Below are 19,497 nucleotides of genomic sequence, written 5' to 3'. Positions count from 1 at the left end.
AATAGTCAAACGTAATATTTTGTATGTATTGTTTTGTCACGTTAAAGTCTGTTTTGTTTAGTCGTGTCTTGTATATATTGTTGTGTATATATTGTTTTGTATATATTGTTGTGTATATATTGTTTTGTATATATTGTTGTGTATATATTGTTTTGTATGTATTGTTTTGTCAAGTTAAAGTCTGTTTTGTTTAGTAGTGTTAGTAGTTTTTTATCTTTTTTTTTTTTTACAATTTTGATTGGTTCCATTTAATAAGTTTTTTTTTTGTTTTTACTCGGGCTAAGGTTAACGTTATTAACCAGTCTGGGTTTAGCCGGACTTGCACTGGTTGGACAGTAGTTAGATAAGTATAGAAGGGTAGATTTTAGTTACCCCCCCCCCCCCCCAGCAGGGCTTACATATTTTCTGCATTTGTTGCTATGTGAGTATATTGGCGAAATTTAAATCTTTAAGTAGTTTTGTCTGTTGGAGTCCAGTTTTTTTTTGTTTCCTATGGTTTATTTCATTATTCTGTTAACCCGTCAACTAAATTTCCCTCGTCGTGTATTTAGTTCTATAAATTTGTAAACAGTAAACACAAAACACTTACCAGGCAAATGCTCTCGAATGAATACACGGATGTACCAAAGAACATAGTGAGGGAAGACCACGATTTAAAAACTGGACGTTCTTTTTGATTGGGAAGATCCTAGAGGAATTCAGATTAATATGTATTTCTCATCACTAGACCAAGGCAGATGAATATTAATTTTTACAACGAATAGGATTACAAATATGTCTCTCCACTTCAGGAATTCAAGGGGTAATAGACATGGGGTTATTGTACATGGGCTAGTGTAGGTTACCTAACTGCCCATATGTAGGTTCAATAGCTGTCCATATGTAGGTTCCCTATCTGCCTACATGTGAGTTCCCTAACTGTCCTGAGTAGGTTCCCTTTTAATTTGTCGTTCATTGTGGTTTAGGTACAGTGGATATATTTGAATTTCCTGTGGTGTAGGATATATTTTTATTTATTTCCAATGAAACTATTTTAGTTATGGGAAGCTGTTGTTGACTTCACATACACAACGACCTGATAACTAATGTGCAAGTAGATATGATGACTGACGTACAAAGTGACAGACCTGTAACATGTACTGCAAAATGACGATCAGACCGACAAGGTAAATGACATTAGCTACTGCAGAAAACACGGCCAAGATTTTCAAACTTCGTATCATGACATAAGGCAGCAGGAGCAGAAAGACTGTCACTTCATAAACTCGGACATTTGGACTGGATGGCCAGTACTGGTCAAGCACCTGGATATATCAATCACATCTTCCAGTAATGTTATATAAACTTTAAGAAATTTAACTCTACATTATGTAAAATGTGGCTAGGCTTATAGTTAAGCAGACCATAGGCCTAGGTTAGAAAACCGTAAGCTTAAGTAAAGAAATCACAGATTTTATAAATTCATATGTTAATAGTGTATAAACTATAGACAACATAAGTAAAACTTCATCACTACCAGTTATGTGTTGCAATGGAAATCACAAAAAGGTGTGAAAATTCACACATTTTAAACCTCTATAAAAAATAAGTGAAATCTAATAATAGATTTATGTTTTTTTTTTCATTTTATTCTAAGCACTTTTACTTTGTTTTTTGTTATTTTGATAGTTGGGATGCTTTTTATATAAACATTTTTACTTTTGTTTTTGTTTTGTTATTTTGATAGCTAGGAAGCTTTTTATATACACATTTTTACTTTTTTGGTGTTATTTCGATAGCTAGGATGCTTTTTATAAACACATTTTTCCTTTTTTTTTTTAAATTTTGATATCAAGGATGCTTTTAATAGTTACATTTTCCTTTTTTTTTTGGTTGTTGTTTTGATAGCTAGGATGTTTTTTTATAAACAAATGTTCACTTTTTTACTTTCTCGTATATACGAAGTATAGAGAAAGTCTTGTAATCGTGCAAAAAAAAAAAAAAAAAAAAAAAAACGGGATTTTTACAAATCTCGCCGTTTTACACCTCACTGATACGGAAAAACATATTTTTGCAATCTTGTCCGTATGTCTGTGTGTCTGTCTGTCTGTCTGTGTGTGTGTCTGTCTGTGTGTCAACACGATAACTTGAGTACCGTTACAGCTAGGTTGATGAAATTTTACATATAAGTATTTATCGAAATCGTAGATCCGTATAAACTTTTGAGCGATTTCCGATAACCGGAAGTGTACTTTTTCTACTTTGAATTTTTCAAAAGACTATAACTTGAGTACTATTTCAGATAGATAAATGAAATTTCACTTGTAAGTAAAAGATCTAATTCTCCACCTTCTATCAAATTTTGAGTAATTTCCATTGAACGGAAGTACTAGTTTACGCTATTTCCGATTTCTCAAAGAACGCATGTAAATTTATAAAGTACTAAATAATATTGCGCACTATTATGCACATTTTGTTTTGGCGTTCGCTTCGTGCGCAATTCTTTTTTCTATGAGATTCTATTTTATTTTTAAAAGTTTAAGTAATTAAAAATCATGTCTATATTCCAAGTTATATAAGAATATTCGAGAAAGTTTAGGGGAGATCACTCCCGGTTTATTAATTTTTAAAACTATTTTAGGTTCATATACGCATTTTGTTGTTGTTATTTTGATAGCTAGGAAGCTTTTTATATACACATTTTACTTTTTAAAAAACTGGATGCTAGGATGCTTTTTATATACACATTTTTACTTTAAAAAAAAAATTGAATTCTAGTTCTAGGATGCTATTTATATACACATTTTTAATTTTTTTTTTAAATTGATAGCTAAGATGCTTTTCATGTACACATTTTTACTTTTTTAAAAATTTTGATAGCTAGGATGCTTTTTATATACACATTTTTACTTTGTTTTTTGTTGTTGTTGTTGTTATTTTGATAGCAAGGAAGCTTTTTATGTACACATTTTTACTTTTTTCTTCTTCTTCTTCGTTCTTAATTTTAGGATACGTGTCGACTGGTTATGGGCCATTAAGGCCATTGACTCAGATTTCAGCCTGCTTTTCTTTTTGGATTTGCTTCTATAGTCTTTGTCCAACCAAGAACAAACTACAAGGCAGCAGTTGTTTGATTTTGGAGTTGTCTCTCCTAGAAGAGTGGCTGTCCCCAGCTAACGAGCCTCATCTGCCTCGTGACTTTTCGCTTTACCGACTCGACCACGCCGACGCCTCTATTTTTACAAGCTTTTATTACACTCACTTCCTCGTCAGTCAGTCTGTCTGTCTAGAACAAAACGCCCGTGCGAAATCGCAGGCACTTCTAAGTGACAGATGCGGTTCGTAATTGGTACGTGGGTCAAGACATGAAGACAATAATTCGTGACATTCAATTCGACTTAATTGGTTGCCTAATTATTTTTTTATGAATTAATTAAAATTTTTGACCGAATTAGTAGGCAGCTCTATCCAGAGGCGTAGAGATGGGGAGGCAGGGGGGACGACACATGTCCCCGGGCGCCGATCTTAGGAGGCGCCAAAATGGGTTGGAAAAAGTAATCGAAAGTTTGAAGGGGGTGAGGTGCAAATCGAAAGTTTGAGGGGGTGCAAATCAAAAATCAAAAGTTTGAGAGGGGGGCAAATCGAAAGTTTGAGGGGGGGGGGGGGGTTGCATATCGAAAGTTTGTCCCCGGGCGCCGGGAAGGGTCGCTACGCCTCTGGCTCTATCCACACGCGTCATCACGGCCGTCTTGGGCGTGGAGCGAGGGGGGGGGAATCTACGACATAAGCGCGTCATCACGTTCAATAGGCGCGCAATGGTTTTTAGTCGGGTCAGCAGTCTAGTTCTTTACCACTAGACTACGTCATCCCATAATACTTTACTGAAACTTTAGCTATAAACTTGACCACAGACTGCGCAGTATTAATGTATTCAGTTAAAGAGGTGTTAAAGATTTGTGTTCTATGATATGTGTTCAGCTAATTGTGGCAATTTTAGGATTGTAACTAAAACATCAGTAAATGTGACACGTATTGTAAAACTAATCATATTATTAAAGCAAAACTGTTTTTCAAATTATGTATCATATATTTGTTGCTACACTATATTGTCTTAACATGCGTATAACTCATTAATACTAAAAAATATAAAAATAATAAATACATAAAAACGTTTATAATTACAAGCTTTTATAAATGCACTAAAAAGAAGAAAATAACACAATTTTTATTAAATATAAAATAATTTAAAAAAATATAATAAATCTGCAGTTACTTTAAATATAAAAAATTACTTTCTTTACATATATTAATGCACTACTATTTAGATTACTATAAATAAAAGCGTGGGCCGCTATAATAATAAGTATTTAAACAAGCGGCCCACGCTTTTATTTAAAGTGATATAAATAGTAGTGCATTCATATATTTAAAGAAAGTATTTCTTTTTATATTTAAAGTAACCGCTGATTTATTTTATTTTAAAAAAAAAAATTATTTTTAATAAAAATTGTATTATTAGCGCAATTTCCATTCTGGAGAATTGCGTTTATTAACCCGTCATTTCTGGATGTATGAATGTATGGATGGATGGATGGATGTGTGTCCGCAGCTTTAAGTCGTATCTCCTCCTCAATGAAGCAATATCGATGACTAGTTCCAAAAGCAATTATGTTAAGCAAGTTACGTGGATGAACATAGGCCATAAAAATTACGGGTTTCTTTCATGGATTTCCCGGAAAAGCCAAAAAACCTCGAAAAAAAGCAGTTTTTGGCCCATATCTCGGCAACCAGACCACTAAGCGACTTGAAACATGTACCAATCGATTCCTGCCATAATTTAGAACAATATTGCCGAAGAAAGTTTTCAAAAATATCCTTTCGTTTGGTCACAATTTTTTTTTTGAATTAATTAAAATTTGGACCGAATTAGTAGGCATTTTTTCCAACCACACCACACGCGTCATCACGTTCAATAGCTGCGCCATCGCGTTCCATGGCTGCGCCATCACGTTCAGTAGGCGCGCAATGGTTTTTAGTCATGTAACTCTATTGTAAATAAAACATGTAAAATACTGAAAAAAATTGATAAAAATCGTTTTAATAACTAACCAATGGTTTTACTAACCCTGCTCTTGATTTACGCTACGACAGAGCTATTTTTAGATAACATAAGGAAATTGCGCTAAAATTGTCACTAGACTTTTTAATTACCTTGTTTTTTTTCTTTTTAGTCAATTTACCAAAGCTTGTAACTATAAACGTTTTTATGTATTTATTATTACTTTTTTTTTGTTGTTGTTATTTTCATAGCTTAGATGCTTTTTATATACACATTTTTACTTTGTTTTTTGTTTGTTTTGATTGCTAGGATTCTTTTTATATACACATTTTTACAGAACACTATGTGCCAAAATAAGCGGGTGGTGCTAATTAAATATTAATGTATGCTAAAGAATTGCAGTAGTATTGAATTTACAAACATAGTATTTTAGATGGTATAATGCTGAAAGCATGTGGAAAGTCAATTTTATTTGACATATCGATTTCAAAACAGACTAAACACCAATCGGACTACAAACCAGTATTCAAGGACATAGAATAAAAACGCACAACTTTAGATGTAATTCTGAACTTTTGATGCCTACGGATAGTCTAGGTTCTGACATGACAGACAACCTTCCTCATACCCACGGCACTCGAAAAAAGAATTCGAAACATGCGCACATAACTGACGTACACACACACACACCTTGCACCCTACGCCCAAACAGATAGTACCTAAATCACCAATAACAAACAACACGGCTCGAAACGTAAGACAGAATTATACAAAAAAGAAACTTAATATAGCCTAAACATTAACAACAATATAAACAGACTAGCAGTTGACAGAGACATAAACAGCCAAACAGCGGCGCCATAATTCTGAAATACTTAACAAAAAAAACGCGAACAGGTTACGACAAGAAACGAAACGATACATTTACCTTTTAACCTACATATAATAATAATAATAATCAGACACACTCCAGCCACTCACATTAAAAAATATATAGGCTTATAATTCACGTGTAACGGGTATCATTGGATAGTTTAGTACATAAATGTATTAAGAAATTCCATGTAAATACTCATTTGTGATTTTTTTTCCTGTGATTTTTCCTGTGACTTAATTTTTTCTGGGTTTTTTTCTTGTGTTTTCTTTTTCCTGTGACCTTTTCCCCCAACAATCGCAGTTTGCCTTCAAATTTTACTTTGTATAAATCAATGTTTATCCCACTGGTTTTTAGAACAAAGGAAAAGGTCACTCCGCCAGCGGGTACACGAGTGTTTAGCCGATTGATTGATGTACAGTTTACGCTGCTTAGCGGGCAGTAAACGCTCGAAGATAGACTCTGTTCACGTAGTAGTTTGAAAATTTGACGAGAATACCAGTTTCACATTGCAGTAAAACGATAACCGTAGGCTGTAGAAGTTCGAAACGTTCGGGTTAGATAGCTAAAAGGTATTAGTACCGAATTAAGAAATAAAACTTTTTAGGAGCAAAACTTCACTTTTGCCGTAAACTTGTGTATATTGTATCTTTAAGCTAGCAAACTCTAAGCCTTACCTCTTTAATAGTGACTGACGCCCAGGCTATGTAGACACAACAAAATCCACATTGCATGATGCAGATCAGTGTATTCGAAACATATCTGTGGGAAACACCGACATTTATTTTCACACAAAAAACAACAAAAAACACAAACAACGAGCACATTTTCACACATAGTAGGATCACAATGGGGGAGGGTGTGTGTGCGAATAACACATGTATACAACAGTGCACAACGCGTTTCTTCATACATTACACATGTTTGCTGACCCACTAAACAACATGTCAATGCACACATGCATATAAATATACATGTATATCTTACTAACTAATCTACCTAACATACATGTATATCTTACTAACTAATGTAAGCCCTGCTAGGGGGGGATACCTAAAAATCTACCCTTCTAGGCTTAACTAACTAATCTGTCCGGTCAGTGCAACCGTGGTAGAACCCACAGTGGTTGAACCCTAACCTTAGTCTAAATAATAAGCTACTAAAATAAAACAAAACTTTTACAGTTAATAAAATTTATTGCATGGAACCAAAAGTTATAAAAAAAGAATAGATATAAACTGACACAAAACAGAACCAAACGAAACAAACTTTTTACATCAAACACAACACCCAATTTCGGACTACGTCCAGGACTACGACGAACACAAACACAAAATAAATATGGCTGGATGGTGCGAATTTGCTATTCTTTTCACCCGATGACCAGAGAGACTGCCTGCTCCCTTCACCGCAGCTTTCCACACAAAAGACAGAGTTGAACAAGCCGGAAACCGACTTCCACACACCTCACACGCTACACGTAAACAAATAGTCCCTAATTCACGGATAACAAACCAAACACGACGGAACATGCAACAGAATATTATAAAAAGACACTTACTATAAACAATGACAACAATATAAACGAAATATATATAAACTAGCTATAACCAGGGACATAAACAGTGAGACAGCGGCGCCATAATACGGGACTACACAACTAAAAAATACGAACAATTTACGACATGAAACGAAACGATACATTCGCCTTCTAAGTTACAAATAATAAAAATACACTCCAGCCGCTCACATACACGCCCCCTAAAGCTTGCGGTCACCGCAAGCTAACAAACTTGAAAAAAAACAGCCCACAGGGCATAATCAAAAATGTAACAAAAAAACAAAAAATTTGCAGGAAGAACTTGCAAAAAAATCAGCCCACCGGGCACAATCATAAATTTTACAAAAAAACAATCTTTGCCAGAAAATCAGCCCACAGGGCATAATCATATATGTTACAAAAAACTTTGCAAAAGAACTTGCAAAAAAATCAGCCCACAGGGCACAATCGTAAATTTTACAAAAAAACATTGTCAATAAAAATCAGCCCACAGGGCACAATCACAAGTCTAGCCTACTAGGGACTCTGCGCTCCCTGACCGACCTACGCAGAGGTATGTCAGGTACTGTGGGGTTACCGGCTGCTCTGGTCCCCGGCAATTGGACCTTATAAATTATGTGGCTGTAGCCTGGAGTAGCCGGCGGTATCACTTTGACCGGCCTTGGGGAGGGTGGTTGAGCCCGGGGAGGCACATATCTCGTGATCTGGGTGCTGGCCACCCGGCGGGTGCCAGAAGGGCCATCTTTCTTTTTAATGGCGTAACACCCGCCGGTGATCGGAGGTACTTCGACCACGACGTAAACTGTCGGGTCGTCCAGGTCTGCCATTTTGCGTCTGCCTAGTGGGGGTTGTCTCAGAAGGACCAGATCGCCTATGGCCAGTTCAGCTACAGGTGCCTTTTTGACCTGCTTGTCCTTCTTGCTGGACTCTGTCTGGGGGCATCCCCCAGCACCACCACCCGGTGCCTTAATTAAGGATGGGTTAGGTGGAACCATTGCCTCTAGTTCCTCAGATTGGTCCACCTTTATACTGGTTATGCTGGCGCGTAGGCAGGATGTTGGGCCTGATACCAATGACGGATCTGGGTGAAAAGGTTGGTCTAATGGCTGTACCACCTTGTCGTCCTTCATTCCGGGGTCTCCTTTCGCCGCCTGAATGGTTGGTACACTCTTGGCAGACACCAGAGTCCTATCGCAGGGGCGGAGGACCTTGCCCCCTCGCCATACCTTCGGTGTCACCCCTGGGGGCTTGATCAGGTGGGCCAATGTGGTCAGGTCCTGGAGAACGTTCATGCCCAACAAACAGGGTGGAGCTGATGAGCCACCCACTGGATCCTTTATCACAAGGAACCCCTTGTCGCGTATTTCTTCCTTGTTGATCTCCAGGTCAGTAATAAAATAGCCATTGTATGGGATGGCCAACCCATTTGCTGCCCTCAAGGACAGGGGTGTGTCTGTTCTTAGGATAATGTTCTTGAGGCTCCTGTTACAAAATGTTTCAGTGACCGTGCTGACTTGTGAACCACTGTCTACAACGGCCGTCACCGGTACACCTTGTAAATACACAGTCAGGGTGGGGCACTGTCCAGCCAGCTTGTGAATGGTGGAGCTTGGGCTCTGCCCACCAGCAGTAGTAAGACACTCTGAATCACTGCGGCCTCCTGCTTCTTTGAGTTTCGACAATTGCGGGCGAGGTGACCTTGCTGGTTACAATTGTAACACATTCTTGTTTCCGCCTCTGGACGTCGGCGGGGTACCCTTCGGCTAGATGACACTTGAGGGTTCTGTGCCAACTGAGTCAACAGAGCCGATAGCTGCTCTGCGAGCTTGTCCACCCGGTCTTCCAGCTTAGACCTGGGCAGGGTGGGTTCTTCCTTGGGGCGGGCATGTAGAGCTGCCACATAGGCAGGTTCTGTCCCTGGATCCTCGTCTCCAGACCATCGAATGGCCGCATCCCGTATGGCCAGGAAGGGGATCTTAGGGTCCCTGAAAACTAGTTCTTGCAACTGACGTCTGACTGAGGACTGGCTCAGCTTTTCCATAAACTGGTCCCTTAGGAACTCAGCATTCGTCTGAGGGACCTGCAGGGTGCCCTGTCTGGCAACAAGGGCCTTGAAGGCCCTGTGCAGGCGGTGCGAGTAGGCCCTCACCGACTCGTGTTGGCCCTGCACAACCATTTGGAGTTGCGCCATTAGCTGGGAGACGCTCCTCTTCTCCCCATAGACTTCTCGGAGGAGCCTGATGGAGGCCTCTGGGTCACGTTGCAGGTCATCTCCCCTGCAGCTCAGTTCTTCTCTCACAGCTTCCCCCAGGTACTGCCAGAGAAGGTCCTTCCTCTCTTCTACTGAGACGTCTCTTCTGGCCCTCCAGAGAGACTGGACCTCGTCAATGAATCGTTCCACATCATAGCCGTGGCTGTCCCCATGAAACTTCCGGATGAGGATCTCCCTGGGTGGAACGATGATGATGGCTGGTGCCACCTCCGCCATCTCGTCCGAATTGGGTGTTTTAAACAACAAACGATTCCTACACTAAACAAAAACTAAACACATATGGTTCCAAAAAAGGGCCTATCAAAAACAAAAAAATTTAACTAAGCTACACCTAGCCCTAGCAAAAAAACAAAAATTTAACTAGACTAAAGCACTGGCCCCACTCGTGCTACCAATTTGTAAGCCCTGCTAGGGGGGGATACCTAAAAATCTACCCTTCTAGGCTTAACTAACTAATCTGTCCGGTCAGTGCAACCGTGGTAGAACCCACAGTGGTTGAACCCTAACCTTAGTCTAAATAATAAGCTACTAAAATAAAACAAAACTTTTACAGTTAATAAAATTTATTGCATGGAACCAAAAGTTATAAAAAAAGAATAGATATAAACTGACACAAAACAGAACCAAACGAAACAAACTTTTTACATCAAACACAACACCCAATTTCGGACTACGTCCAGGACTACGACGAACACAAACACAAAATAAATATGGCTGGATGGTGCGAATTTGCTATTCTTTTCACCCGATGACCAGAGAGACTGCCTGCTCCCTTCACCGCAGCTTTCCACACAAAAGACAGAGTTGAACAAGCCGGAAACCGACTTCCACACACCTCACACGCTACACGTAAACAAATAGTCCCTAATTCACGGATAACAAACCAAACACGACGGAACATGCAACAGAATATTATAAAAAGACACTTACTATAAACAATGACAACAATATAAACGAAATATATATAAACTAGCTATAACCAGGGACATAAACAGCGAGACAGCGGCGCCATAATACGGGACTACACAACTAAAAAATACGAACAATTTACGACATGAAACGAAACGATACATTCGCCTTCTAAGTTACAAATAATAAAAATACACTCCAGCCGCTCACACTAATCTACCTAATATACATGTATATCTTACTAACTAATCTACCTAACATACATGTATATCTTACTAACTAATCTACCTAACATACATGTATATCTTACTAACTAATCTACCTAACCTTACCTAACCCAACCCAATTCAATCTAATCTAATCTAATCTGAGGGGTCGTCCATAAATGACGTCACACTCACAGGGGGGAGGGGGGGTCCGTAATTTTGTGACGATGTGTGACGAGGGGGAGGGGGTTCAGATGGTGCGACGTCACACTTTTACATTATAAAAAAAGCAATTTTAGAAAACGAATTTTAGACGTTATTTCGCGTTTTAGAAAACTGTTTTAATAAATTGCAATGGAAATTGATTAAAATACTCTATTTTGACAGAGTTCAGACAAGAAGGAAAAATATTGATGTTTAATGAAAAATTCAACGTCATTTTAGGGGGGGGTCTGGCTTTTTGTGACGATGTGTGACGGAGGGGAGGGGGGGGGGGGGGGAGGTAAAAATCGTCCAAAAAAGATTGACGCCATTTATGGATGGCCCCTGATCTAATCTGCTCTGATCTAATATAACACAATCAACCCACCCACCCTTAACCGAACTATTATGCAATTATAATATAAACAATAAGTTGTCTCTTAACTGGGATGACGGAAATAGAACTTAACTTGTAAACAAGACGTGACACTTGATGTAAACGAGTTGTTTTTTAACCAACTCAGTAGAAAGATGGACTAACCAATACGAAATATGGCGCAATAGGAGGTACCGAAATAGAATAATTAGACCTTGATAGACCTTGTTGACTACCCCGGATGTAACATGTGTGTACGAAAGGGAGACGCACAATGACTGGGTGTGTATGTAAGCAGCGCTACTTTTGGGTACGAGCGTGGAAACGCAGTGGGAAAGATCGGGAGCAGAAGCGCAGAGAGAGAACGATCGAGCGAGGAAGGCAGAGAGAATGAATTAACCGCAGAGAACAGTGTTAGTTGATGTGATATACGGAGTGATACAGTATGTGAACCTGTGACATTGGGTGCACCGTCAATCAGTGGCCGAATCAGAAAAAAGGGCCACCCCGAAAAAAATGTTCCCCCCCCCCACAATATATATATATATATATTTATATATATATATATATATATATATATATATATATATATATATACATATATATATACATACATAATACGAACATAGGATGCTCATTTCTGGCCTTTTTTTTCAATCAAAACAAATTACAACAACATCTCATTGTGTGGGTGCATTAGTCTGTTGTGAAAATGTCTATTATTTTTATCTTATGTCTGCCATAATACTTCCTATCCTCGAGACGGTCAAAAGAATATAAAACATGAAAGCTTTCTAGAGATAATGGTGTCTCGTGTTATGTTTATTTAATGGTTTTTTTGTGTATTTTTATTATTAATTTTAAATACATTTCCTTTTTACAACGCCATTCTTTAGTAAGAACTTAAAAAAATAATAATTAAGAGAAGTAATTGCTTTTTATTTTGTTTCGCACAAATCTATTTTAAAAAAGCTTATGAGCATCTCTATTTGACTATTTAAAAAAAAGGGAAATAAGTCATGGAAGTGGTTTGAACGTTTGCCTATCTTTCACATTACAGCTCATGTGTATATATTTTTTACGCAACAGCATGTGTTAGCTACTGTATAAAATCACTACTGTGGTAGGTATGTTTGTTATTTACAAAACTACTTTCAAGGTGCACGAAAAACAATATTCATGAATTAAAATTCATTGGTTTTTTTTTGTCTGGCGGCATGGTAGTTCCGCCCCTGCCGTCAATATGACCCCGTCAAATCAACCCCTGACAAAACAACTCAGTCAAAATAGCCCCGTCAAAAGGGTCCCGACATAATTATTGACTCGCGACATATAGGCTCTCGACAAGTGAGCTTCCAACATATTCTCTCCCCACAAATAGGCTCAGGACATATAGGCTCGCGACGTATTAGCTATCACCATAAGGGCTCAGGACTGCCGACAAATGGGTTCGCGATATACTGGTTCCCGACAAATGGACTCCCGACATATAAGCTCCCGACTAAACGACTTCCGACACATCGGCCCCAGACCAATGAATCGTATGATCACTATTGGCATAAAAGTAACCATTTTGTCCTACTTTCACTACCACTATAACCACTTTTAAATGCCTGAATGATTTTTTTTTTATGAACCAACAGCAATTTTACAAAGAAATCGAACCCCTAACAGCTAAATTCTACCAATTTTTAAATTTTGATAATGTTTAATTTACCACATTAAAGATCTGCTGCTTAAAAACGAGCAGAGAAGAGTAAATGTATGATATACATGATGTTTACAGGATAAAGACATTTTGTTTTGATAACCTACAAGCATACTGCAGGTAAGAATGTACAGCGTGGACCCTTCTCCCCACACACTGAGTTGGAGCAACCGACTCATTTATGGGAATCATAGCTAGATGACCCTTAAATTTAAAACATACTATTTCTTATACCAGACTAGCGTACCCGTCCCCCGCGCGTTGCCGCGGGAATAGAAGAAAGTCTGACAAAATATATTGGAAGGATTTCACAAATGCGTTACCAATCATATGTTCTTAGACGCGTGACCTTGTTTTCTAAAACTGATTTATTTAAATGTAAACAATGCTTGCGCTTGGATCATAAATATCGGGACATGGGTTTACCTACACTACCGAATGAAATCCTTGAATGTACGTTAATCACTCACCGAAATAATGAGGTAGAACACACTTCGTGACCGCCCATGTATCTGAAAAGTAGAGGGGAACTCTCGGGAACCCCCCCCCCTCCTCGCTGGCTCTTTAAAAATAACAAAGTGCCAATGTGCTAACAGGATAACCCAGAGCGCCATATAGCATCTAGAAACAATGATGCAGATTGTGTCATTCGCTAAAGTGACAAATAATAACAAGAATGTTACTTTAACATGTAAAAAAATTATTTGACGTGCTATAAAGATCAGTGTGATTGAGGCAATTTGTTAGCGTTACTAATGGTGTATTATTAGATGCTCGATCTCAATTTCTGATTGGATCGTCTAAAAATAGATGCTTATTGCATCATAGCAAAGTGACGAAACTCTACAGTAGGCTCCTCATTTTCAAAAACTTATTTTTTCATCTTTCGCAAGGTGACGAAACTGTACAGAAGGATTACCTCGCGTTACAAAGTTATTTTTAGAAACCTTGTCACAGACTGTATAATTAGGTATGTTTATATTATATTGTGTTTTACATGAAGTTGCATGAATGTAGAGTACCTGGCTAGCGGAAGGACTGTCTGAGCGACTCGTCATGTATTTTCCCAAAAGCATTTTCCCATTTCGCAGAAATATTCTTGGGAGTATTTTGATCTACTCCCCAAAGTTTCATGGCATTCGGATGAACCGCATCTGAGTTTTATTTTTTATATACCGTGTATAGAGAAAAAATCGTTCCCCCCGGGGGCGCCGCCCTTGCAAAATAATTTTTTTTTTCAGAACCCTACCTTAAGTGTTCTAATCATCTCCCCAAAGTTTCATGGTACACGGATGAACGATGTGAAACCGAAATCGACTTTAATTTTTATAAACCGTATATAGAGAAAAATCGCACCCTATCGTGTGAACGCGCTTACAAAATTAAAAAGGAGGTTTTTTTTTACAGAACGCTTCCCTGAATTGTTCTAATCAACTCCCCAAAGTTTGATGGCGATTGGATAAACGGTGTGAAACTGCAATCGACTTTTATTTTTTATATACCGTATACAGAGAAAAATCGCACCCTCCTGTGGCGCCGCCCTTTCGAAATTAAAAATGGTTTTATACATAACCCTTCCCTTGAGTGTTCTAAGTAACTCCACAAAGTTTGATGGCGATCGGATGAAAGCTGTGAAACCGCAAACGACTTTTATTTTTATATACCGTATATAGAGAAAAAACAAATCGCGTCCTGCCGGAGCGCCACTCCTGCGAAATTTAAATTGTTTTTTTTTTGCGCAGAAACCTCCCCAGGAATATTCTCAACATCTTCCCAAAGTTTCATGGCGATCGTGTAAACGGCGTCACTGGAATTCACTTTTATTATTTTTATATACAGTACATAGAGAAAAATCGCACCCTCCCGAGGCGCCGCCCTTGCGAAATTAAAACTGATTTTTTTTACAGAACCCTTTCTTAGAGTATTATAATGAACTCCCCAAAGTTTCATGCCTATCGGATGAACGGTGTCAAATCAAAATCGACTTTTTTTTTATATACCGTACATAGAGAAAAAAAATCGCACCCTCCCGTGGCGCCGCCCTTGCGAAATTAAAACTGATTTTTTTTACAGAACCCTTTCTTAGAGTATAATAATGAACTCCCCAAACTTTCATGCCTATCGGATGAACGGTGTCACTGCAATTCACTTTTATTATTTTTATATACCGTATATAGAGAAAAATGGGACCCTCCCGTGGCGCCGCCCTTGCGAAATTAAAAATGATTTTTTACAGAACCCTTCCCTAGAGTGGTATAATGAACTCCCCAAAGTCTCATGGCTATCGGATGAACGATGCCAAACCAAAATCGACTTTTATTTTTATATACCGTATATAGAAAAAAACAAATCGCGCCCTGTCGGGGCGCCACCCCTGCGAATTTGAAATATTTTTTTTTCGCAGAAACCTCCCCAGGAATATTCTCAACAACTTCCCAAAGTTTCACGGCGATGTGATGAGAGGTGTAGTAATGCATAAAGGACAGACAGACACACACAGACATACATTGCTTTTTATATATATATATAGATAGATAGATGGATAGATATAGACAGACAGACAGACAGACAGACAGACAGACAGACAGACAGACAGACAGACAGACAGACAGACAGACAGACAGACAGACAGACAGACAGACAGACAGACAGACAGACAGACAGACAGACAGACAGACAGACAGACAGACAGACAGACAGACAGACAGACAGACAGACAGACAGACAGACAGACAGACAGACAGACAGACAGACAGACAGACAGACAGACAGACAGACAGACAGACAGACAGACAGACAGACAGACAGACAGACAGACAGACAGACAGACAGACAGACAGACAGACAGACAGACAGACAGACAGACAGACAGACAGACAGACAGACAGACAGACAGACAGACAGACAGACAGACAGACAGACAGACAGACAGACAGACAGACAGACAGACAGACAGACAGACAGACAGACAGACAGACAGACAGACAGACAGACAGACAGACAGACAGACAGACAGACAGACAGACAGACAGACAGACAGACAGACAGACAGACAGACAGACAGACAGACAGACAGACAGACAGACAGACAGACAGACAGACAGATAGATAGATAGATAGATAGATAAGAGATGTAAAACCTCATAGGCTTGGCCAGCCTCTGCAAGCCTTTAGGTCCGTGGGAAAATGCCAGTTCTACAACGTCTGCGTAATTGGCAATTTGCCTCCCAGCTCTGTGGAGAAATTAAGATGTTTCCATGACTAAAAGTGGGCAAGTGGACACAAGCAGTGGCGTCGCTAGGTCGGGTGTCGACCTGTGCGGCAATTCGTGGTGTCAACTCCCCCCCCCCCCCAGAAACTATATATATATATATATATATATATATATATATATATATATATATATATATATATATATATATATATATATATATATATATATATATATATATATGTGTGTGTGTGTGTGTGTGTGTGTGTGTGTGTGTGTGTGTGTTTGTCTGTCTGGCTGTCTGTCGGCCTACATAGACCTATAATTTAAAATGTATGCCACATACGGGTACATGTATGTGTGTGTGTGTGGGTGAATGGTGGATTTATTTGGTTTTATTTTATTGTGTGTGAATCTGTGTGTGAATGTTCTACCGGACATCGGCTACGGGATTTCCCTTCAGTGGCGGAACTAGAAAAAAAGGGCCACCCCGCAAAAATAAATTCTAGGCCCCGCCCTATATGTATATATATATATATATATATATATATATATATATATATATATATATATATATATATATATATATATATATATATATATATATATATAAACACAATACAAACATTGATACCCATTTCTGGCCTCATCGGCTTTTTTTTTTCAATAAAACAAATTACAACATGTCATGTCTTTGAGTGGATTAGTCTGGTTTGAGTTTTTTCTTTAAGATTTAGAACTACTTTATTCCATACGTTTGCTGTAATATTGCCTAACCTCTAGACTTTAAATTCAAAAGAATATAAACCGTGAAATCTTTTGTATGTGTAATGGTTTATCGTGTTATGTTTATTTTTATGTTTTCTTGTATTTATATTATTTATTTTATATACATTTCCTGTTTACGCTATGTCATTCTTTAGTATGTACTTTTGAAGAACTACTGAATAGACCAACACCAGAGTGCACGCAAGACATACCACCAGCTGAAAGTGACCTCCCTATAGACTGCAACCCACCTTCAAAAGAAGAGATACATAGAGCTATAAAGCAGCTGAAAAATTGGAAGGCTCCAGGAATAGATGGTATACCGGCAGAAGCACTGACAGCAGATATAGAAACTAGCACCACACTACTATACACACTCTTCAAGAAAATCTGGGAAGATAAACAAATACCAGAGGAGTGGAAGGAGGGACTACTCTTAAAGCTTCCAAAGAAAGGCGATCTTAGTGCATGCTCTAACTATAGAGGGATAACACTTTTGTCCATCCCAGGCAAAGTCTTCAACAGAATATTATTAAACAGAATGAAGGAAGCCATAGATCCCCAGCTTCGAGATCAACAGGCGGGCTTTAGGAAGGAAAGGTCATGCATAGACCAAATTGCTACCCTGCGCATCATCATTGAACAGACCCAAGAGTGGAACTCATCTCTCTATATTAATTTCATAGACTATGAGAAGGCCTTTGATAGCCTGGATAGGCAGTCAATGTGGAAATTGTTGAGACACTACGGGGTGCCACAGAAAATAGTCAACATTATTATGTCTTCATATGAAGGTCTCAAATGTAGAGTAGTGCATGGCCAACAGACTACAGAGGCCTTCCCAGTACGGACCGGAGTAAGGCAGGGTTGCCTACTTTCACCATTCCTGTTCCTACTGGCCATAGACTGGGTTATGAAGATGTCAACAGAGAAAACGCGAAACGGTATACAGTGGACACTGTGGAGCCAGCTGGATGACCTGGACTTTGCTGACGACCTGGCCCTTCTTTCACACACACAACAGCAAATGCAGGATAAAACCAACAGGGTTGCTAATTTTTCTACAAGCCTGGGTCTGAACATCCACAGAGGGAAAAGTAAAGTTCTCAAAGTCAATGCATCAAACAACAACCCTATAACACTGGCAGAAGAAGCCCTAGAAGAAGTGGATAGATTCACCTACCTTGGAAGTATTGTTGATAAGCAGGGTGGGACAGAAGCAGACATAAAAATAAGGACGGGTAAGGCAAGAGCAGTCTTCAACCAACTAAAAAATGTTTGGGGTTCGGGAGATTTAACCCTTAGAATAAAAATCCGGATCTTCAACACACTAGTAAAACCTGTTTTACTCTATGGAGCCGAGACATGGAGAATAACTGCTATAAATAAGAAGAAAATACAATCATTTATAAACGCATGTCTCAGAAAGATCCTGCGAATTCGCTGGCCTAAAACCATCAGAAATGATGTTCTATGGCAGGGGTCTCCAAACTACGGCCCGCGGGCCGGATGCGGCCCGCGAAGTCCTCTCATCCGGCCCGCGGAGATCTTTTTGTCCACGGAAAAACAACGTTTGTTGGTGATGGCTGAGGAACTTTGCCTAGAAAAATCAAAGACATGCCTGGAAGAAACTGGCCCCTGAACTGAAATTTGATAGTTAATGCGGCCCTCGGACTGAAAAGTTTGGAGACCCCTGTTCTATGGCAACGGACAAATCAACTGCCAGTGGAAGTAGAGATCCTCCAGAGAAAATGGAAATGGATTGGCCACACACTCAGGAAGCCTGTATCCAGCATAACAAGACAGGCCCTCACCTGGAATCCACAAGGCAGGAGGAAGAGAGGCAGACCAAGAAAGACCTGGAGACGTGACCTGGAAGAAGACACCAAGAAGATTGGATACACCTGGGGACAGTTGGAGAAACTAGCCCTGGACAGAGACGTCTGGAAAGCTCTTGTCAGCGGCCTATGTCCCAGTAGGGACGACAGGCAAACATGACATAGTTTAGACTAAGGTTAGGGTTTTAATCAGTCAGGGTTAGGGTTTTAATCAGTCAGGGTTAGGGTTTTAATCATTCAGGGTTAGGATTTTAATCAGTCAGGGTTAGGGTTTTAATCAGTCAGGGTTCAGCCTGACAGGGCTTACATGTGTAATGTGTATTAGCTTTAATTACTGCAAACTTAATAGTAACGATGTTTATCTATAGCCTGTTAATAGTATAGTTGGATGTAGCATTGTTTTCTCTATAGTTCTATAGTTAGCACGTTTACGTCATGGTGTCTGTCATAGCGTAGATAGATAAAGTAAGATTAGACTGGTAGAGACTAATAAGGACGGTGTAAACTTGAATGTAGTCGATTTGGAGTGTTCGTT

The 19,497-nt window shown here is 39.0% G+C and overlaps 1 protein-coding gene across 4 annotated transcripts in view; it reads right to left on the bottom strand.

Moving 5' to 3' along the window:
- Positions 1-19,497, bottom strand: part of LOC131941747 (proton-coupled amino acid transporter 2) — a 61,857-nt gene that overhangs the window by 17,300 nt on the left and 25,060 nt on the right. For 2 of the 4 annotated variants that reach the window (XM_059301215.1, XM_059301217.1), the window contains 4 exons: positions 16,286-16,378; positions 6,590-6,674; positions 1,128-1,304; positions 590-688 (listed from right to left, as the gene is read on the bottom strand). In XM_059301215.1, the coding sequence (XP_059157198.1) occupies positions 590-688; positions 1,128-1,304; positions 6,590-6,674; positions 16,286-16,378 (454 nt within the window). The remainder of the gene's footprint in view (positions 1-589; positions 689-1,127; positions 1,305-6,589; positions 6,675-16,285; positions 16,379-19,497) is intronic. The other 2 variants (XM_059301216.1, XM_059301218.1) reach the window with 2 other exon arrangements.

Source organism: Physella acuta, unplaced genomic scaffold (genome assembly GCF_028476545.2).
Source record: "Physella acuta isolate Inbredline_101_S28 unplaced genomic scaffold, ASM2847654v3 ptg000372l, whole genome shotgun sequence".
NCBI lineage: Eukaryota > Metazoa > Mollusca > Gastropoda > Physidae > Physella > Physella acuta.
The sequence above is the reverse complement of the archived record's forward strand: the minus strand, read 5'-3'. Positions and strand labels throughout refer to the sequence as shown.